At 39.3% G+C, this 23652-nt stretch overlaps 1 protein-coding gene across 5 annotated transcripts in view; it reads right to left on the minus strand.

Moving 5' to 3' along the window:
* Positions 1-23652, minus strand: part of adam12a (ADAM metallopeptidase domain 12a) — a 345430-nt gene that overhangs the window by 54755 nt on the left and 267023 nt on the right. For all 5 annotated transcript variants that reach the window (XM_087998950.1, XM_043712617.2, XM_087998953.1 and 2 more), the window contains 4 exons: positions 22206-22354; positions 7517-7694; positions 6147-6236; positions 217-412 (listed from right to left, as the gene is read on the minus strand). In XM_087998950.1, the coding sequence (XP_087855076.1) occupies positions 217-412; positions 6147-6236; positions 7517-7694; positions 22206-22354 (613 nt within the window). The remainder of the gene's footprint in view (positions 1-216; positions 413-6146; positions 6237-7516; positions 7695-22205; positions 22355-23652) is intronic.

A 23652-nucleotide genomic window follows, 5' to 3' on the forward strand; every position in this document is an offset into this window, starting at 1 on the left:
CTCGCTGTGCTTTTCCAGTGCCACCCTTTTCGACTATGATCTCCAGCATCCACTGTCCTCAATTTCTCCTAAGTTATACATACAATACATACAATATAAAGGGCTCAGATCCGTAACAGCAATTTTAAAATCTTGTCTTGAATACATCCAAAAATGATCATACAATGATCAGTCAATAATGTTCTATGCTGTATTAGATTTAAAATCACGATTTACCTGGTCCCCAAAGAGTAATACACTGTTGCTCATGGGTCTGACATATCCCATTGTAACAGTAACCATCCTTCTTATGACAGGGTTGCCCATCGTGCAGATACACATTAGCTGGACAATGTGCATTTGTTCCAGTGCAAAATTCAGGCAGATCACAAGAATTGCTGGAATCTCTGCAAGGGGTTCCTGGTGGCTTCAGCTGTAAATATACATTAACAACAAAAAAAGAAAATGCATCAATGGGCTGAAAGTTACATCGTGTATTTTAAATGTTCGAAAACAGAATGATGGCCTTTCGCTGGTGTAAATCAGTTTATAGTACATGTTAATCTTAACATTTAATATAGATTCAATAAACATTTTAAGCAAATTTAAAGTGGGTATATTTAAATGGAGACAATAAAATTAGGTGACACCATGGGAGTAAACTCTGCAGAGACACTCACAATTCTCGCATGCCCTTAAGATCATTTTTCTCGGGTTTCTTTGCATCTAGTATGAAAACTGTGGCAGACAGATATGATAATTCATCCCTATGTGTTGCATATTCTTCATTATTGCTTCAATGATACAGTATCCTACATATGCCAGTATTGTGTTGCTGGACTTGTAACCCAAAAATACTGACAAATAATAGAAAACACAAACTCCAATTCCACTGTGGCAGTTTGAGAATTGGAATTTAACCATCATTTTCACATTTTGTCACAGGTGGTGGATCAAGGAAGCACATACTGTTCATCCCTAATTTCCCTCAAGAAAGTGTTGGTGAGCAGCATTCTTGAACTGCTGCAGTCCACGTGGTATAAATATATCTATAGCCCTGACAGAAAATAAGTTCCAAAATTTTGACCCACAACTACATTCCCACTACAACTAGATATAGTAAGCAATGCTTATCAGTGCCATCCACATTGTGAGAATGAAATAAAAAGATGGACAGGTTTCTATAGTTACAAGGCAACAGGACACTGGAAAGAAAGTTTAAATAACATTATAGAAGTTGTCTCAGAGGAAGACATTGCAGCAATGTCCATCATAGATATGATGTCCTTTAACAAAATGAGGCTACAACATGCATTTGGGGATCTGACTGGCTTCTTAAGCTTCTCGAGGTTTTAGAGTTCTTTAGCAACTATCATTTCCCACCCCAACATCTCTCTAATGATAAGCTCCTAAGGACAGTTAGGAACACATGAATAAACACACTGAAAATATTTAAATAAGTTTGGGAAATTTATGGCAATTAGCGTTGAATCAAGCCACGTGTGGAAATCACACTTCTAACAGCACAGGAGGTCGTATTGCATCATGGTAGTGTTCCTACCTCTGTAGTCCCACCTCAGGACTTGAGGAAAGTTGTATCATAACGTGGCCAAACAGGTTGAATAGAAATTTATAAATCCTTCAGATGAAAGTATGGCAGATGGTAAGAACGAGAGAATTTCTTGGCCAGCCAGAACTGTGGTAGCTGCAGGACAACAGCCTCCCAGGTTAAAAGGCAACATGTGCAGTCTCTTGCCATGACCAAATAACATACTCATCCTGAGGGGCCATCACATACACTTTTGGCAGCATTTCTACCAAAATGTTGATGGAATGATTTTCCTGTCAATTTGCATAAGGGAAATAATTGCCATTAAAATTAAATGAAATCATTGGCTGGGTCTTCTCATATATTGCTATTAATACAAATGCCATGTAACCCCAAGCCAAACACAGTCCTCATTTCCAATATAAACAGATTGATTGAAGATATATAGAAGGGTCACATTATGTTTGTTTAAAATCTTTTCTTCTATTCTCCTTCTAAGGGGTAATTTTCCACCTTTGCACCACCAGCAGAGGCCCTCATATGCTGGCAAAACATTCCAGTAATTTGGAAATATATCATATTCTGTATCCCTTCCATCAACTTAAGTGGTAGTAAAATTGTGCCTTTTTCACAAATAAATGTCTATACACAATGGTTGAATTTCTGCCTGGTAGCAGCTGGAAGTTGGAACGTTATCTCATTGACCTCATACTCTGTTGCAGAACGAGAACACACTTATACCAATCTGCTACTCTACATTGTATTGTATCAAATAGATAAAGACTATAGATTAACTAAAAACAATCTTTCCTCATACAACTGATCTTTAACTTGACCCATAGATGTCCCCAGTGAATCAGTAATAAATTGGGCAGCATTCCCTGGGCGCTACTTCAACACAGGCTTCCATCAGCTTTACCATCAGTACCGATAAAGCTGCAACTTGACAAAGCTTGTCACATTCATCACAACATTTAAAACATTGATCTCATCTTGCACTTGACCACAGAAGAGCAAAGTAGGTAAGCTACTGCATTTCAAACTGCTATTAGAGCAATGAAAGCATTTGCAGTGATATTGAAGGTGATGCTTACTCACAATGTACAATAAGAGAACCATTTGATCAATTTACACTTTGTAGAAGATGAAAATGTTAGTTTCTAAAGATTTGGAACAAAACTAAAAAAAGGAAGAGAGCGATGCAAGCAACAAGAACATAAATAGTGATACTGGAAATCTGAAAACAAGAACAGAAAAATATACAAAATTTACTCAGTAAGTTGGGCAGAATTTGAAGAGTAATTGAAGTTCATCAGTTAATCATGGAGTCTTAAAGTCTTCAGTAGACTTGAAAATATTAAAGGTGATTACAATTTGAAAAAGAGCTGAAACCCTCAAATCCTTTTCAAAACTTTCCCCTCTCACCTTAAAACTATGACTTCTAGTTTTGGACTCCCCAGCCTAGGAAAAAAAACTAAGCTATTCACCTTATCCATGCCCTTCATGATTTTATAAACCTCTAAGGATGTTGCCAGGGTTGGAGGATCTCAGCTACAGGGAGAGGCTGAACAGGCTGGGGCTGTTTTCCCTGGAGCGTCGGAGGCTGAGGGGTGACCTTATAGAGATTTACAAAATTATGAGGGGCATGGATAGGATAAGTAGGCAACGTCTTTTCCCTGGGATCGGGGAGTCCAGAACTAGAGGGCATAGGTTTAGGGTGAGAGGGGAAAGATATAAAAGAGACCTAAAGGGCAACTTTTTCATTCAGAGGGTGATACGTGTATAGAATGAGCTGCCAGAGGATGTAGTGGATGCTGGTACAATTGCAACATTTAAGAGGCTTTTGGATGGGTATATGAATAGAAATGGTTTGGAGGGATATGGGCCGGGTGCTGGCAGGTGGGACTAGATTGGGTTGGGATATCTGGTCGGCATGGACGGGTTGGACCGAAGGGTCTGTTTCCATGCTGTACATCTCTATGACTCTATGAAGCTTCTCCCTATAACTCAAATCATTCGGTCCTGGCAATGTCCTTGTAAATCTTTTCTGCAACCTCTCAAGTTTAACAATATCCTTCTTATAGAAAGGCAACTAGAATTGTATGCAATATTCTATAAGTGGTCTGGGCAATGTCCTTTAAAGCCACAACATGATGTCCCAACTCCTCTATTCAATGTTCTGATGAATGAAAGCAAACAGGCCAAATGCCTTCTTCACCATCCTGTCTAACTATGACTCCACTTTAAAGGAACTATGCACCTGCACCCCTAGGTCTCTTTGTTGAGCAACACTCCCTGGGAACCTACCTCTATATGTCCTGCCCTGGTTTGCCTTACCAAAATTCAACACCTCACACATATTTAAATTAAACTCCATCTGCCACTCCTCAGCCCACTGGCCTATCAGATCCTGTTGTACTCTGAGGTAATCTCCTTCACTATCCACTATACCTCCCTATTTTGCTGTAATCTGCAAATTTATTAACCATGTCTCCTATATTCACATCCAGATCATTACTATGAATGACAAAAAGCAATGGATCAAGCATTGATCCTTGTGGCTGGCCACAGGCATCCAGTCTGAAAAACAACCCTCAACCATCACCCTTTATTCCTACCATCAAGCCAATTTTATATTCAATTGGCTAGCTCCCCCGGATCCCATGTGATCTAATTTTACTAACCAGTTTACCATGTGGAACCTTATCGAGCTTTCCTTTCCTGAGGAAGGACTCTGAGGCCCGATAGCTGATTTCTGTTTCTTCACATATGTTGCTTGATCTGTTGATTATTTCCATAATAGAAATGAGATCTGCTTAAAATGTTTAGCATGCAAATCTTTCACCTTTAATATATATGAGCTAATTTATTTATATTCATATCCCATTCCTATACCACAGAAATTGAGCTGTTCTCAGTTATTTAACAATACTGCTACATGACTGAATACCAATAGATGTGTGACTAACATAGCTTAGTGTATCGTCCACCCCAAGGAAGGGTCTATGTATCTAGAGTACATTGTGACTTTGACGAAGGAGCAGCACTCCGAAAATTTGAAGAAGGACAAGGAATATGACCTACTGAATTTAGAAGACAGTGATGCCTTGGGGTTGAAGTTGTGGAGGGGCAGCAAATTTGGGAAGAACAAATCTAGGTGTGTAAAATATTTGGAAACTTCACCCACCTTGTGTTCAGAATTGCTATGTATAACCAAAATCGTCTCACCTTGTTGCTTGGCCTGGCATTCCAACCAAAACTATAAGTCCACTCTCTGAAAAATCACATGTGGATCCAAATGCCTTGGCAAGCACAACGTTTTACCAATGTAGTGCAACATTCACCTTTTGATTGAGTTTCTATATTGGGTTCTACATCTATTAATTATCTGATAAGTGCAGTTCATCCTGACTCTCTATTTCATATCATTTTACATGCAGTGGGTGGCAAGCAATGACTCTGCAGAGTGGATCTAGAGGCAGTTGGTGGGGGGAGGGGGAAAATAATTGGGCAGGAAGAACTGGAGTGGAGATTGCCATTGCCTTCCTTTTCTACTTCCTTTTGATTTAGTTCATATCAGGAAGGCTTGAGGATGGCCATCCTGTCTGGAAAACAATTGAGGCTCTTAAGCAACCACTTTAGGACCTCATCTGACTGCCAATGGCATTGAGGCAGCAGCCAGTGGAGGTACTAAATGTGGGTCTCCCACCAGGAATACCCTGGCAGGTCAGTCTGGAGCCTGCCAAGAGAGAGGAAGGTGGAGTGGGATGGCTGAGGGCACCTGCAGAACAGAGGGCTCCAGTAAAGGACAGCGCACCCCACCACATTCATACCATCCTAGAAGCCCTACAGTATGAAATCTGGCCATTCAGCACATTGAGTCCACACCAACCCTCTGAAGAGCATCTCATCCAGACCCACCCCCATAACACTGCATTACCATGGCTAATCCACCTAGCCTGGACATTATGGGGCAATTTAACATGGCCAATTTACCCAACCTGCATGTCGTTGGGCTGTGGGAGGCAACTGGAATATTTGGAGGAAACTCACGCAGACACAAATAGAATTTACAAGCTCCACACAGACACTCATCTGAGGCTGGATTCGAAACTGGATTTCTGGAGCTGTGAGGCAGCAGTGCTAACTACTGAACCACAGTGCCACCCCTTTGGATCTCCTTTTTCTGCTGTCACTGAGGTGCTAAAGGGAGCTCCTGCCACCCCATCCCACTTATGTTAGCTCTGAGATTCCATCGCTGATCTTCCTTCATGGCCACATGCACTGGCTCTGGTCACTGCTGCTGATGGTGTTCACTGATAATGAAGATTTGATTGGTCAGCAGCTCTCTGGGAAGGTTATCCATCCTGCACCAGAATCTCTGGAGAGAAATTTCCTTCACATGAGCTGAGAGGCTCAAAAGAAGGAGTAAGTCCCATTGGTCATCCCGAACATGTCCGGGACAATGTTGCTACCATTCGGTATCCCTGCCACATCTATTAAATTCTGTTCAGCTTCAGAGATGTGTATTTATGAAGATTCATGGTTTCAAAACTGAGGATACAAAGTTGTTTTTTTTGAGGGAGAAGTAACCCAAGTTCTCAAAAAATTCTGTTACCTTGCAATCTTTGCAGCAAAGTCCATGAGCACAAACTGCTTCAGGCTTCAGAGTGCAGGTACTTGCATTACAGCAGGGGTTGGTACATTCCTCAAAAAAAGCAGATTTATTTATGTCCATACATTTATACTCAATAATCAGATCAATAGACAATACAATAGGAAAACATTTTGACTTGTAATTATTATTAGGTAACAGTGTACAAAAGCTTGTCTGCATACATTGAAAGATTCAAATCTCAATAATTTTGAGCCATTTTTAAAAAAATAAGTCATCTATTGATATAATTGTCTGAATGATTCTGCATGCCACATTCAGATTTTCATTTATCCCATAGGAGTGATGATTGGAAAATGCAAGAAAATAAATTAGCTCATTTGATTGACTGATAACGTTTCTGAAAGCCACAACAAACTCACTATACATGTCTAATTTAGATATCTCACCAAACCTTGGTCACCAGTACAAACTTACGTTCTCTCGTTTCTGTCCTCAAATATTTTCTTAATGGAACAGTTGACAACTTGACACAGAAGTTTTCAATGTCTTTGGCCAAAGGCATCACTTTTTGTTGCCACTACCACTATTCGGAAATGGTCGGATGGCATGTTATATTTATTTCTCTAAAGGAAGGCCGTTCATTCCAACATTATCTATTCTTTCAGATAAAAGTGAATTAACCCACTACTTGCAGTGTCTATTGGTCATTGCAGGATTTTTGTCTCTATTGCTTTAACTGTAAAAGGTAAGGTCAACATTGTCCGACAGACCACAGGGTGGCTTTCTCATTAGAGAGAGACAACTAGTACTGGTTTAACCTGAGCGTCACCATGTCTCAGGTGTGGGGAAAGTTTGAGAAGAAGAGTCCTTCATGGTAACATCAGCTGGTGTGGGAATTGAACCCACCTTCTTTGGCTGGACTGCTGGAGAATGATACCAACAGTTTAGGTTTGTATCTCTAATGAGAGAGCAAGCCTATAGTCCTCTGGGACTATGGCAACTTTACCTTGTTTTGTTGTAAGTTTATGCAGATAATGTACAATATTATTCTGGGACAGCATGCAAAATGTTTCAAAGTGTGGGTTGTGTGGTTTAGAAATTGATGTTTTTACTACTTCATGTATGAACATTTTGATAACACACATGGGATTTGGAATCAGCTGTGTCTTTTGTTCAAACAGTGATTTACAATAGTACTAGTTAATACAATATACAGTTACATTAAGTATGTTGGCCATAAGCATTGCTATTCTGCACTTATTTTGTGAAAAACTTCTGCTCAGAATTAAGCTTGACACTCATCCCCAAAGAGTGAATTGTAAATTGTACACAACTAAGAAACAAACTCAGTGCCTCTTTTATTGCCTTACTTCGAGTTCACCACAGTCACACTCCTCGCCTTCTTCCACGTAACCATTGCCACACTTCTGCCCACCATAGAGCTCTTTGACTTCTGGCATGTTGAAGAGACACATTCCAACTCCCTTTTCCAGGCTACTGTCCAGATCTTTCTTGCTACAGCTGCTAAATACTGTGGGAAAAGGATATCTGAAAAGAAAAACAGGGTTAAGGTTAAGTGTGCAACTCAATGCAATGGTACTTGTTATATCCTCTTTCTTCTTTATCAGTTTTCATAAATATGAATAGGACACACATTGTAAAGAGAGGAAAGACTGATTAATTAACATATTAAGTTTGAAAACTAAGATTCCAGCATAACGTTGCTAACAATATGCGGCATTTGTTATAGTATGTACAAGTTAGATTGGGATCATCGGCAGAAGATTAAAACACTTCACATAATACTAATGTTTACAACTAAATCAATTCTCAATGGTTGCTGTAATATTTAAAACAAGCCTACTTTGCATAAAACTTATCTTGATGCCAAAACCTAAAAGGCTGGATTTTCCCAAAAATTGGCTAACCGGATTTCGAGAAGTTTCATGGGGGTTCTCACTCAGAGCTCCAGTGCGTTATCTCATACAATTCTCCATGGCTCACCTCAACAAGCACACCTCTATAGTGCTGCCCTTGCAGAAGTACTTGCTGCCAACAACACCTTTGGGATTCGTGTCAACAACAGCAACTTTAAAGCTCAGCTGTGCACCAAGCCAAATGCTGCCAGCCAGGAATAGCCCTTTATAGTAGACAGAGTGGAGAGGGAATGAAAAAGAAAAGATTCTGAAGGCACATAGGTGGCATGGATGACACTTCATTGCTAACAGAATATCACATTCATAAATATATTAGCACTTTAAATTATAACCTGCCTGACCGACCGTCACTGTTTCTGCAGCTACAAGAACAAAGCTACTTAATCTTAACTGCGCTACACTTTCCCTCACACTCACCACAGCATAACATTTCATCATTGTTCAATGTGGAAGTTTTACATATTGTAACATGCTGAAAATGTTGTTAAAGTTAACTTATGAAACAAAGGAAAGGAGAAAGAAGAAACAAAAAAAGTTGCATTTGTTTCTGGGAGCAAACAGGGCTGCTTGTCTTTCGAACAACAATAAATTTACGTCACTGAATGGTGTCTTCACCAAACTGAGATCTATTGGAAGCGATGTCAATTAAATCCTGTTTGGCTTCTTGTGCCCAGCACTGCACTGGTCTATCACAGTGAAGATGATGCTCCTATTGCTCAGTCTCCTCATTGGAACATTCCTGCTACTCTCCCAACTCTTCAATGTCCTTCACATCTCATCTTTACCTGCTCCAGTTATGCAGAGCACAACATGCAAGGGTTATACAGCGTACAATGTCTGGAGAGTATGGCAAGCTTCCACCCCAAACTGAGCCAAAGAAAGGAACCTCATCTTCAGAAGGCCTTTCGTCTGCTCCCAGATGGCCTTGGTTGAAGAATGGCTGCATTATAGTTATGCTTAGAATCTGCACAGGGTTCCATAACAAAGTCATCGGTAATGTTTGCACAGGATGGCTTTTGTCTCCCAGCATCCTTCCTTGCAATGCACCTGGCCTTTGAAATGAAGCAGGTTCTGAAAGCTAACAAGGATATAGCCATCATGGCAGTTCCAGGGGACCTGATGCATACTTCTACAATGTGATACCAATGATCACAATGACTTGTACATTGACCAAATGAACACCTTTTCTATTTATTATGTCAGTTGCATTACAAGATGGTGGTCACAATGCAATGTGAGATTGCTGAGATTGGACAGTACCTTTGACTGACTGTGGCAACACCCATTAACTGACGACAGTCCCCCTTGACTGAGGGCTACTTTCATTATATTTTGAGACATGGTCATTTGATTGAAGCTAATGCAGTGTGTTTGCCATGTATGTTGCTGGTGTAGCATGGTGCTTTACATATCCATTCCCTTGAATATTCATTGTTGCCAAACATGACAGGCTGCCTGGCTTTGTGTCCATGCTAAAAGGCAAGGAAAGGCTACTGCGAAAATCAATTAGGCACAAAGTAGTCTCTCTTCTTAAGAGAGCAAGCTAAGAACCCTGAGGTGAACTTCATTCCTAAGCATTTAATCAGCTCCTGTCCGTATTTGTAAGATGGTCTGGAAGGTATTGGTGAGCTCCAGTGCAGTACTGAAGAGGTGAGCTTCATTATCGTGAGTCTGAGATGTGTCAGGATGATAGAATGAAGCTGGCCAAGGTAGATGCCTGGAAAAGATCCTGGGAAGCTGCAAATGCCTAGTACCCAGTCATGTTGGAGACCACTACCATCTCTCCATTGTTGGGGAAAATACTGACCTGCATGTAAATCAGGTCAGCTTAGATAATAATGAGATGTTAATACATACAAGTAGATCACTCTCTGCTCACAAGTGAGATTCTGATCTGACCGCTTAAACCTTAGATAGAAATTTAAAATTTTGTCTCACTTTTTCCAATTGTCTAACCCATGTTGCTCATGTTGATCAGGGGTTGGGAATATTCCAAACTAAATTCAAAATAATAGTTAAATATTTGCATTGTATCTGTTCAGTTCACCATCTCTTTTTATTCACAAGTATAATTCCATAAAAACTGAGATAAAAGCATTGATATCTCATTGGAATTACAACTTTAATTAAAATCAAAACCTATATCTACTTCAATGCATCCACTGCATCTGAATTGCATCAAGTATGTTATTTAGAACAAATTTTAATTAGAGGAAGATGATTTATCAAAAGACATTTATGGGAACAGATTTCTATTGACAAAAAGCCACCATCCAGATGCTTGGGGAAAAAAAAGTCATATTTATTTGACTTGTTATGCAGTACAACTTTGATACATAGCATATTATATAATCCTCAAATAAAACTTATAATAATTACAAATGTGGAAAGTAACTTATGAAAAATAGTTCTTTCTAATAAACACAACTATCCCTTGTTTCGAAATCTAAAATCAGTTTTGCATTTTCTGTTCCATTTGTGAAACTGTCAAGTCTTAATAGTTGTGGGCCACTGCACAGACATGACCTCTGCATTACATGTCTCAGTAATGGTCATTGTGCATAACCTGAATTTTATTTCGCATTTAAACTGCAGACTTGAACTGTGAGAGAACGTATATGTGAGTATTATGTGTTTCCTTGTTTCCTTTTGTTCTTTTCATTTTAAATGCAGTTCACCTGTATTCTTTTAAAGTTCTGATGGAGGTTTCACATCTTTGCACAGATACTGACTGACCTACTAAGTGTTTCCAGCATTTCTGGTTTGTTCTTAACGTATCATTGCTTTCTAATTCTCTCCTGTCAATTCTTGTGCACCTCTAATTGAATCCAGATTGTTCAAACTGTGGAAGATAGGCACAGTATTGGAAGATTAAGTATTTCATTACAATTACAACTGACAACCTTGAGAACAAAACTTTCTGAACAACAGAAATGTAATGCTTGATGATGATACAGATGTATTTTTTCTGTTAAAGGCACTACATTATATAAATTGTTGTAGTTAGAAACTGATAAACCTATGAACATTTTTGAATCTTCATATAATAGTAAGTGGAATTTAAACTAAATTCATGATATGCAAGTTATCAGATCAGTTTAAAGATTTCACTCATCATGAACTTTGTTCCGTCTGAATGCATGTTATGTATGTTCAGACAGACTCTAATGTTATACCTGTCATCTCATCAGATTCCCACTGTCATTATGGGTAATAAGTAAACAGATATTCTTAGTGGCACAGCCATAGCAACACTGGAAGTATAAATTAGTATTGCTTTTTTGCTTCAAGTTTCCTTCGGTCCTGCTGGTTTGTCAATTAATGTGCCTCAATGTATTCTGATAGGAGGAGGAAAGGGATATCATTTGGACATTTGACAAAAATAGGTATCTCAGTTTCCATGACAATCTTGCTGCACTGTTTGGTTGGTTATGGATTTTTACTGATAGAATTTCTTCTCTACAAGTTGAAAAATGAAGGTATTGTGTTCCCTCGTGGTCTCAAAACATGGTGCATTGTTTGATTCACTTCATGACCATTCAAACTTAGGACTTTTGAAGGCTCAAAGCAAGCTGAAAGGAATCAGATGTATATGAAATAAGATGTATATGAAAAAAAAAGTCAAATAAATATACTATACAGGACAGAACAAAGAAACTTGAGAAAGACAAATGGGCATGTTTCCCTGTCTGGGAAATCTAAAACATCTCAGAATAAGAGGGCCGTCACTCAGGGCTGCGAGGAGGTGAAATGCATGACTCAAAGGGGCTGTTCATCTTTGAGATTCTCTGCCTTAGAGGGTTGTGGATGCCCCATATTAAATACATTTAAGGTTGAGATTGACAGATTTTTGGACTCTCAGGGAATCAAGGAATATTGGGAGTGGGAGGGAGTGGAGCTGAAGCCAAAGATGAGCCAAGCTCATATGAAATGGAGGAACAGGTTAAATATGCCACGTAGTCTAATCGTACTCTTAATTCTTATAGGTAGGATTACCTTCCTCCCTAGAGGTGGCGAAAAGGGCAAGTAATTGAGTGGGTTCGCCCCAAAGAGACACTTGTGACCTCACAATCTACATTTTATGTGAGAAAGTCATTGCTTGCCACCATTGATCACTGAAGGACCTTAATTCACCTTGGGCCCAATTGTCCTGGCAGCTGGGAAATTCATGCTGTCGGGACACACCAGTGGGGTGTGCCTGCCAAGTTGAGCAGTGGAAGGGGGCTCATCCTTGCCTTGCCTTCAGTCTTCTCTGACCCCCACTTTCTCCTGAGAGACAGGGTGAAAATTCAGTGGTGAAGTTCCTGATTGGTCAAGCAGTTTGACAGCCAACATGGATTTGTGAGGGGTAGGTCTTGCCTTACAAGTCTTATTGAATTCTTTGAGGAGGTGACCAAGCATGTGGATGAGGGTAGAGCAGTGGATGTAGTGTACATGGATTTTAATAAGGCATTTGATAAGGTTCCCCATGGTAGGCTTATGCGGAAAGTCAGGAGGCATGGGATAGTGGGAAATTTCGCCAATTGGATAGAGAACTGGCTAACCGGTCAAAGTCAGAGAGTGGTGGTAGATGGTAAATATTCAGCCTGGAGCCCAGTTACAAGTGGAGTTCCACAGGGATCAGTTCTGGGTCCTCTGCTGTTTGTAATTTTTATTAATGACTTGGAAGAGGGAGTCGAAGGGTGGGTCAGTAAATTTGCAGATGATACGAAGATTGGTGGAGTTGTGGATAGTGAGGAGGGCTATTGTCGGCTGCAAACGGACTTAGATATGATGCAGAGCTGGGCTGAGGAGTGACAGATGGAGTTCAACCCTGTCAAGTGTGAGGTTGTCCATTTTGGAAGGACAAATAAGAATGTGGAATACAGGGTTAACGGTAGGGTTCTTAGTAAGGTGGAGGAGCAGAGGGATCTTGGGGTCTATGTTCATAGGTCTTTGAAAGTTGCCACTCAGGTGGATAGAGCTTGTAAGAAGGCCTATGGTGTATTGGCGTTCATTAGCAGAGGGATTGAATTCGAGTCGTGAGGTGATGTTGCAGCTATACAGGACCTTGGTAAGGCCACCTTTGGAGTACTGAGTGCAGTTCTGGTCGCCTCACTTTAGGAAAGATGTGGAAGCTTTGGAGAGGGTGCAGAGAAGATTAACCAGGATGTTGCCTGGAATGGAGAATAGGTCATATGAGGATAGGTTGAGAGTGCTAGGCCTTTTCTCATTGGAACGGCGAAGGATGAGGGGTGACTTGATAGAGGTTTATAAGATGATCAGGGGAATAGATAGAGTAGACAGTCAGAGACTTTTTCCCCGGGTACAACAGAGTGTTACAAGGGGACATAAATTTAAGGTGAAGGGTGGAAGGTATAGGGGGGATATCAGGGGTAGGTTCTTTACCCAGAGAGTGGTGGGGGCATGGAATGCGCTGCCTGTGGGAGTGGCAGAGTCAGAATCATTGGTGACCTTTAAGCAGCAATTGGATAGGTACATGGATAGGTACATGGATAGGTGCTTAAGCTAGGACAAATGTTCGGCACAACATCGTGGCCGAAGGGCCTGTTCTGTGCTGTATTGTTCTATGTTCTATGTTCTATGTTCACATCTAATGCACAGGGTACTAAATTCTGACCTCTGTTCTTATATGAGGGAATGCAGATATAAAATAGGAGCATAAAAAGGCCATTAAAAACAAAGTAAAAGGAACTGCATGTAAATTAGATGTATAAGTTACATCTAATGATTCAGAACCAGAATGGGCAACCTTTGAACAGCTAGGCCTGATGTGACTTTCAGGACAGGCCAAGCACAAAGCATCCACATAAGGGCATGGATGAGAAGGGGAAACTTTCGAGGAGATGTGCAAGGCAAATTTGTTAAGCAGAGGGTAGTGGGTGCATGGAATGCGCTGCCTGGCGAGGTGTTAGAAGCAGATATGATGACAACATTTAAGAGGCATATGGATAGACACATGAACAGGCAGGGGACAGAGGGAAATGGACCATGTGCAGGCAGAAGGGATTAGTTTAGAATGGCATCGTGATGGCATGGATATGAGGGCCAAAGGCTGTCATGTTCTATGTTCTAAACAGGCAAGGATAAGCCTGGACGCGCCCTGGAAAACAAGGCGGGTTTTTGTATTGGAGTAGAGCAAGCGGTTCACTGGCATCCCAGGTTCTTGCCATGACCATGGGGCTCCCACTGGACATTGTGGCCTTGACCTGGAAGATTGATTGGCTAAGGGCCAGACAAAATTCTGGAAAGATTCAGCAAGGAGGGATAAGGAGGAACACCTCGTAGCAATTCCCTCAGTGAAGTCTCAATTGAATTTCCAAATACCTGGAAAGAAAGAGAAGACAACTACGTGCGAGACCAATCTTTCTCAAGTTCATCAGAACCGACTGCACAGCCTGACCAAGTTTAAATGCATAGATAAGTACCTGGTCCTAAACTGGTAGCCAGCAATAGTTTTGATAAGGATTGCAACAAAGACAATGATGCAACGGGTAGAGTAATTAATGGAAGAATCATGGTTTTATCATGAAAGAGCAAGCTTATACATAATATTCAACCATATGGCCCCTTTTGTAATTTTGTAATTTTGTGAATAAAATTACATTAAATTGTAAGTAACACTAACCCTTTCTGTTTGTCTCCCAAGTATAGTACCCAAGTAAATGAGTTTATGTAAAAACTAGTTGAAGTGTCCAAAGCATAGACAACATAATAATGCACACAAAAATACAAAAGATGAAGTACTGAAGGCATGAAAAACAGCAAACAACAATATACATCTGAAACATGGCATTATAAAGAACTGGGCTGACAACCAAATATTGTAGATTATAATTTAATTTTAAAGAACTCGGAAAGAAAAAAGGCTGTAGGTTGCTGCATTAATTTGAATAATACGATGACAGTTGAGAAATGGGATATTAACAAATGTTCACAGTATTAACAGAACACAATTAACAGAAGCAGAATTCATGAAGATTGAAGTAAAAGCTGAAAAAAATTGGTCCTGATAATTGGAGCGTATCATAGATCATCTAATAATGGAAAGGACATAGAGGAAGAAATATGGAAGCAATAATATTAAATGAATGAAGGACATAGAATAATAATCACAGGAGTTTTCACTACTGCCAAATACTACTAATAAAATACCTAAAATGAATAGAGTTTTCCAATGCATGCACTCCTCCCTCCATTGTGTAAAAATCCCAATGAGAGCAGGAGCACTGCTGGATTTGCTAATGAGAAAAATATTGGAAAAGATAAGGAAAGAAAATGGATGGGGCATTTAACAAGAGCAATCACAACATATTAGGTTTTAAGAGAGTGATAAGTAAAACAGATGCCAAGGTAATACATTGGAGAAATGCTGATTTTAAGTGAAATAGAATGGAATTAGGAAATGTACACTGGAAATAAATACTGAGAATATAGAAATAGAATGACAATAGGAAATATTTAAATCAGTGACCATGAGAACCAAAAACATGCAACCCACTAAAAAAAGGAACAAACTAGCCTGTAATATATGAGTAAAGAAATATGAATATAATTAAGACCAAAGGAAAAGGCATACACTAAGTACATGAATAGCAGAGGAGAACATAACAAAATGATTAAGAAATTAGCAAAAATGGAGAGCAGAGAGAAACTATTAAGTTTTCAAGGAACATAAAATAAACAATAAAGTGTTCTATAGACATACAAAAATACATAAAATATCAGGTTAGCAATAGGGTGTAGGAGATGGGATACACAGAAGAGCAAGATCAGTGACTAAGACTAATAGAGTTCAAAGGACCAGAGGCTCAAAAGCACAGTGAGAGTGCAATCAGCAACTGAGACCACTGGGTGAGGATAAACAGTAGACAGAGAGAACATGAAATCTATCAAGGTGCAGCATCAGATGTGGGCAGGTAGGTGTTTCATGGATGTATAACGTATTGTAAACTTTTGTAATTAAATTATTACTGTCACCTTATGAAATAAATAGCTTCAAACTAGGGAAATCAATGATTTAATATAAGTTAAAATGTGTACATCTTTAAATTAAGTAAATTAGTCTTTAATTATCTCTTGCTTTAATTCTGCACCTTGCTTCCAGGCTGACTTTTCTCTTGTTGACCTGCTGCAGTGTTTCATTGAAGCTTGACATGAGCTTAAGGAATAGCACCCCATCTTTCAATGCGAACATTATAGTTTGCCAGAATCAACACTGAGTTCAGCAATTTCAGATTCTAACATTTCCCCCATTACTTTTCCTTCGCTGGTTTAGGCTTGTCAGTCTTGTATTTTTTTCTCTTCTTGTTTTCAGACAGCAGACTCCTTCATTCTTTCCCTAGACAGATCCATTTGTTTCTTTGTTTGTATCATCACCGGGGAATATGGCAAAAACAGAATTTTAAAAAATGAAACGATAGAATAATGTTAACTTCCAAGGTGGACTGGAAATGGACGTGCGGTGAGATGGGTTGGAGGTGGGATAGAGCAGGTAGGGATTTGTAATATTCTCCAGATGTAAGTCCCTTAGTTAAGTATTTTACTGAGACATTGGGTCAGATCTAGTGCCTGTTGGCAGCTTTCCAGGCTGGATCAAATGGGTATGTGATTTTCCAGCCTTGTTTGTAGGCCAAGAGAAGCAGGAATGTTTTCCCCAGCTCAACAAGTAAATCCATTAACCTCCCTGTGATTCCAGCACTGTGATCACCTGACTGTTAAAATGACTCCAAACCCTGGCCCTGACCCGTCAATTCCATCTTTCTGGGAAAGCTTTCACCAATGTCCCCTCTGTTGCATGAACCCTTCTTTTGTTTCTGCCTTCAGGCCCCCAGTTGTGACCTGATGCCACAGATCTTCTAGCCCAACAGCTATCCAGCCTTTCAGTCTGGCTGTTTGGGTGGTCGAGTCCATCGGGTCGAGATTAGGAGCTGCCTTAAATCTTCTGGTACTACATCACCTACCGGCACACACAACATTTCCTCACAAATATCTGGGTGAATATCTTATAACATTTCAAAGTCTACATTGAAACACTACTTAGGTATTGCTCTATTCCAAACACCCACCTTATTTCCAAAAATCTACAAGAAAATATTGAGCTTTAATCTGAAACATTATTTTCACAAGATACATAAAATCACTTTCTAACAAGGAAAGCCATATGATAAAAATTTAATGCTATTGTGATCTATGACAGATTTGATGCATGGCCAGGCTGGGTTGACAAAAGATATTAAATTTACAAATGTAACAGTAAAACTTTGAAGTTGTGGTTAAAGCATAAAGTAAACTCTAGTGCTAATTCATCAAAGCTGACAGCTTGCTACGTTATTCCAGAGGGGTCTGTCTCCAGACCACAGTGGGAATTTCATTCAGACAACAGTTTTTCCTAGAGGAAATCAGACAGCCAAGTGAAGTAGCTATAATCAGCTCTAACATATCAGTGGTTGGCTCATCTCCCTTTCACTAACGCTTTTCATGTTGCAATTCCACAAGAAAATAAATTACAAAAGTACCACAGGTGAGATATATGAACTATGTGTTTGAATCTGAGACCATTTCTGCTGCTGACATTTTAGAAAACTTTGAACAAAAAAAAGAGTGAATGTTAAAAGCAATGGGATTAGAGCACAGTTGCGTGTTGGCAAGTAATTACATCTGCATCTGCAGAAAACCACTGATAAAAAGCCAAGATAGATTGGCTGTGTTTAAATTTGGTAAACAGAAACACTACATCCTCTGAAGTTGATAAATGGAGAAAACCACTTACATGCCAATTTTTCAAAGCATGTGTGTGTTTTAGCACAACGTTCAATGGCCTTGGATTGAGCATGACAGAACAGGATGAAAGTTGCTGAACTATAGTTTGTTACTTCACATTGGATTTTTTTGCACACGTCATATAAATCTACATATAGGTGAAATGTTATTTTCCCATATCTCACAGTTATGTTTGATGGATGCAAAGATGGTAAAATGCTAATGTTTTCCTTCTTTTGGCTATAAAGATCCAGTTTATTTATTCAATAAACAGTTCCTGTGAAATTAGACAGGGCCTGAAAAAGAATACAAGGGGATGTCGCAGTGCATAATTAAGTTGTACCAGTTACTTCCAATGAGAGAAACTTCATTGTGTCGACTGATTTGCATGATAGCTGCATTTGGTCAGTGCTAAACGTAGTACTGAATGGCTACATGCTTCATCCGACGACTCACATTTGGATGATATAAGCACTACTTAAAGCTAATTGTTGTTGCTTTAGGCAACCAATAAGCCTCTTGATGATGCATTCTGGCTGAAGGAGTTGGTTGCAAATGACAATGTCAGAAAAGCATGTTGCAACTTGGCATACAGTTTTAGGGGTCTAGATGCTTGGATGGAAAAGGTAGAGAGGAGGAGGAAGTGGTCAGGTCTTTCAGACAAATTCTCTGAATCAAATAACTAATGGTCAATGCCACAAGTCGAGCCCTGAGGATCAGAATACAGTCCTGTAAGAAATTAATTCCCCTCACAAATGGCCATCTTTAAATGCAAAATTCTCTCAACACTAGCCTCACACACTGCACAATACACCACATGCCCATCAGTCACTTGCCAACCATCTCTATCAACCACAACTAATACATAACATATATAGCTTCACCTAGCTGTCACAACAAGGACATGTTGTAAGCCTCACACCAACATTTAATTCCTTACAGTTTGGACTATTTAATCATGATAGCCCCATTATCCAACCATCTTTCACCACACCCCTTAGTAAACCTCCCTCTATCTTAAAGGACAAGATGGTGCACATCCAGCAGCAGCAGTACAGTGTTAGCTGCATGTCCTTAACCCCCTGGGGGAGATAGCTCTTGTCATCACTGGAGCAACCATAACTGAGGCCATGGTGACAATAATATATTCAAACTTTCTCCTGTCCCACTAGATCCATGTCACACAATTGCTTCTGATTTACAAACTAAATAGTGCAAGCTTCCCCAACCTCCCTCAGCACAATCCTACCCTTGTTCCTCCTTTGATATACTTAATAACACAGCCTGTCCAGTTCGTTAAAAATCACACAACACCAAGTTATAGTCCAACAGGTTTATTTGGAAGCACTAGCTTTTGGTGCAGTGCTGCTCCAAAAGATAATGCTTCCAAATAAACCTGTTGGACTATAACTTGGTGTTGTGTGATTTTTAACTTTGTACACCCCAGTCCAACACCGGTGTCTCCAAGTCATGTCCAATTAGTGGGAGAGGAGAAATACATGAAAGAGCAGAAAAAATGTGATGAAGAAGAACCATTGTCACTCAGACTCACAGGCATCAGCTAAGAAACTGACACTTCATGTACTTTAGAGCTTGGATCTTGAGGTTATCAATCAGGTGTCTGTAAGTAGATTTCAAGGAGTCTCCCAAAGGTTCTCATTCTTCTTTTAGTCTCCTCTGTGGTCTTGAACTTTCCGACCTGGATAATCTCCTTCAGCAGTCCGACCCTCCGAGTTATCAGTCCCTTCACTTCTGTTCTCTTGAATGTCCTTGATTAATTACTATCAATAGTGGCCATGTCTCCAGCTACTAAGCAATTTCCTTCCATAAACATTCTGACTTTCTTCCTCCCCTTTTACCCTTTAAGATGTTCCTTAAATCTGCCTCTTTGATCAAGCATCTGATTATCTATCCATGGATCATTATCGGGCTTTGTGTCACATTTTGATTCAGAATGCTTCTGTGAAGTGTCTTGAAATGTTTTACTACTTTAAAACTGCTAGATAAATACTAATTTTTGTTTATTTTGTTCATAAATCACATACTATATTAAAATAAAGCAGAAAAATAAAACATTGAAATAAACATAGTTTGGCAACACAGATTTTAGCCTAGTCCATTGGACAATAGAAATTGAGATTAAAATGTTGAAACAAGCTCAAATGTTAGCACTTGGGACAGCTTACTTCTGAAAAGTAATAGAGACCCAGGAGTACATATTACAACAGTATATCTCTTGGGTAAAACTGATATTTCTGCTTGCATATCACATGAAATCTTGTGCTGCTGGTAAAACCATACAACCCTTGTCACAAGCAATATATCAGAGAGAGGTTTTGCATGATGTTCTTCTTACTACTTATTTTCTCCATAAGTAGAGTTTCAACCTCAGCATGACTGACTCCAACAATAAAGTAAGGTCGAACTTTATTTGTGAAATATTTACTGTAACATGCAGTAATCCAGGTTTTCCTGTACTGACAAAGTCATTTTACAATGAACTGCAGTGTGATGGAAAAATAAAACTTTAGGCTATATAGTTAGTCCCAGCAGGAAGACAGCACATAATTAATTCCGTTTGGCAGTTTCAAGTCTGTGTGACATCACCATGCTGAGTTGTAATCTTTGAACATTAGTCTGGGATAATAATCCTAAATTTCAATAATAAGTTTGCATCAACGATGCTGGCAGCAGGCCCTGTTGCTTGGAATGTATCTATTGTGAGTTGATGATAATATGCACAAGCCACAAGAAAGTTACAACTGAACTTGTCATGATGTACTGTCTACTCAATGCAATGGTAAGCAAGTCAATTTTATCGATTTCCATCTATTTCCATTTTCTTTCCTAATAAATAAACTTTGAGTTACTAAGACAAAAACAATCAGGCAAATATTTGAGTTCACGCTTCCCTATTATTAGGAAAAGTATTGCCCTAGTCACAATGGTGGCAGTTTTAATTTGACTCACCGGTGGAATATGGATGGACATGTATCAACCATCCACTTTTAGCCTGGCAAAACTAAACAGGGTATAAAATATATGGTTGATGAGTCAATTTCCAACCTGGTAAGTTAGGTTGAAATTATCTTTAATGTGTCACAATATTGTAGTCATAGCATGAAGATTTCCATTGTTAAAATGGTTAGCATTTCTAAAGAAATTTAAATGCCCTGTGCAAACCACCCATTAATACCAGCTCAAAATGCTGTCCATATTTAGTCTACCATGATAGAGTCATAGAGTCATACAGTATGAAAACAGACCCTTTGGTCCAACTGGTCCATGCCAACCTGTGTTTGGCCCATATTCCTCTGAATCTTGCCTATTCATAAACTTATCCAAATGTTTTGTAAATGTTGCAACTATACCTGCATCTACCACTCCCTCTGGCAGTTCATTCCACACACTAACCATTCTCTGTGTTAAAATGTTGCGTCTCATGCCCTTTTCAAATCTTTCTCCTCTCACCTTAAAAATATGCCCTCTAGTTTTCAACTCCCACATCATGGGAAAAAGACTTTTGCTATTCACCTTATCCATGCTTCTCTTGATTTTATAAACCTCTATCAGATCACCTCTCAACCTCCTATGCTCCAGTGAAAAAAGTCCAACCTACTTTTATAACTCAAACCCTTCATTCCAGGTGACATTCTGGTAAATATTTTCTGAACCCTCTCCAATTTAATAATATCCTTCCTATAACAAGATGACCAAAAAAGGATAGTAGAATCTATTCCATTTAGCTAATGTTTTGAAAATAAGTCTCCATAAATGGACCAAAATCCCAATCCTAAAAACCCTTAAATACAGTGGTGAAGATTGCAGAGTGCACATTGCGGGTTTTTCTTGTCTTAACGTAATATAGGGCAACCATAAATTTTGTAATTGTACATTTGAATCACATTCTGAATTGTCTCAATAACTCTATGAGATTTGTAATTCATTCTTTGATATTTCTGGACAATTTTATCAGGACGTCAACACATAGCTCAGTTTCCGGACATTATGACTACACACTGTTTAAATCCTGACTATAGTGGGTTATTGACAAATAGTGTCTTGAGAGTATATCCAGGACAACCCAGCAAAGATGCACTTATGAAGTGTTAAAGAAAATGAACTAAAATGAACTGAGACAACAAATAAGGCAGTTTTCTGAGGGTTTGTTTTTGGCTAACTGTATATTCAAAGAATCTTATAGATAGTCAACACATTTTTGCTTTTCAGTTAAAAAATCTTGTTCTCTTTTTTTTCCAAAACCTCAGCTTTGGAATATTTCCTTGGGCAACATCCAAGCTTCAATGGGAAGGAGAGACAACCACATTCACTTATGGTATTTAATTATGCTCCTGCTTACCCTGTGGATGGTGTCATAATGCAGCCCCCTTTCTCTGATGTTGCCCTGCAGGTACAGCCACGCTCAGGAGTATCATGATTCATGCCAAAGTTGTGGCCCAGCTCATGGGCCATTGTTACTGCTGCTCCAAGAGGATTGTCTGAATGATCCTGGTAAAATTAGAGAACAATGTTTAGTTACATTTCAAAATTTGTACTTCAAGAATGGCATTGGAAAGGGTACAGAAATCAAATTAAATCATAACCAGAAATTGATCATATTATCAATTACAGTCTAAATCAGTAAATGAACACCTCTCTATGAAGAAATTCTGAGTGTCTACATTCATTTCCACAGTCATAAGAAAAGGAATAGGGTATTTGATGCCCTAACTCTTTTCTGTCATTAACTGAGCTACAGATACCTATAACCAACCTGTTCAGACATGTTATGACTCATCTCCAGGACAGCTGTGCTGTATCCTAACCCAGTTGACCCTGTTTAATTGTGTACCTCTTAATCCTCCTTGACTAACAAAAATGTCAATCCCAGACTTCAAACTATGAACCCAGTATCAACTGCTTTTTGTAGCATAGTGCACCATACTCTTTTTTAGGTCAGTTGAAAAGAGTAATTTTTTTTATCCATGCTATCAATTCCTTTCAAAACCCGAAAAACCACAACCCACTCCTTTTCCAGATACATAAGCCTCATTAACCTCTCCTCTAACCCAGGAGTGCAGGTATTATTAGAATGAATTTGCACTGCTCTCCTTCCCAGGCCAATCAGCTGAAACTTCATTGGCAGTAGAATGGGAGAAGGTGGGGGGGTGGGAGGTAGTGTCAATGCTTTTTGCATCCCACCATCAACCATTTCAACAGTTCCCTGTCCATCTGCCCATGCCAATAGTACTGTGAAATGGGCAACATGATATTGAAGTCAATTGGCTTGCTAACAATTATTTATGTAAAAAAACCAGACGCTGCTGATTTCAACACCTTTTCACTAACCATACTTTGGGGGTACAGCTCATTATGGATTGGTGGAGACAAGAAGCTGGTGGCCTTGTCATCCCCTGTATTTGATGTGCCTCACCATTCCCACCACCAGCCAAAATCATGCTGACAGGGTGGTGGAAAGAGGGACACGGCCGGGGTGGGGTAAAATCTAGCCCATGTGGTGCAGATGTGGCTTAAGTAGGGCTTCATATAGCAATCAAATAACATTCTACTTTTTATGTCTTATCCTCATAATCAGAGCTTTCATTCTGTTTAGCTTTCTGGTTAATGTTTAAACTTAGTTGCTAGAGTTTAGTAGTATAAATGGAAATCTAAACATCTTTGGATATCCTAGCTTCACATGATTTAAATAACTCGATTGATTGATTTATTGTCATATGTACCAAAATACAGTAAAAAGCTTTGTTTACGAGCAGCACAGGCAGATCATGGTAAGCAAGGATGTACAG

Source organism: Chiloscyllium plagiosum, unplaced genomic scaffold (assembly GCF_037043375.1).
Source record: "Chiloscyllium plagiosum isolate Xiang-an unplaced genomic scaffold, Cpla_swu_hap1 HiC_scaffold_22, whole genome shotgun sequence".
NCBI classification, from domain to species: domain Eukaryota; kingdom Metazoa; phylum Chordata; class Chondrichthyes; order Orectolobiformes; family Hemiscylliidae; genus Chiloscyllium; species Chiloscyllium plagiosum.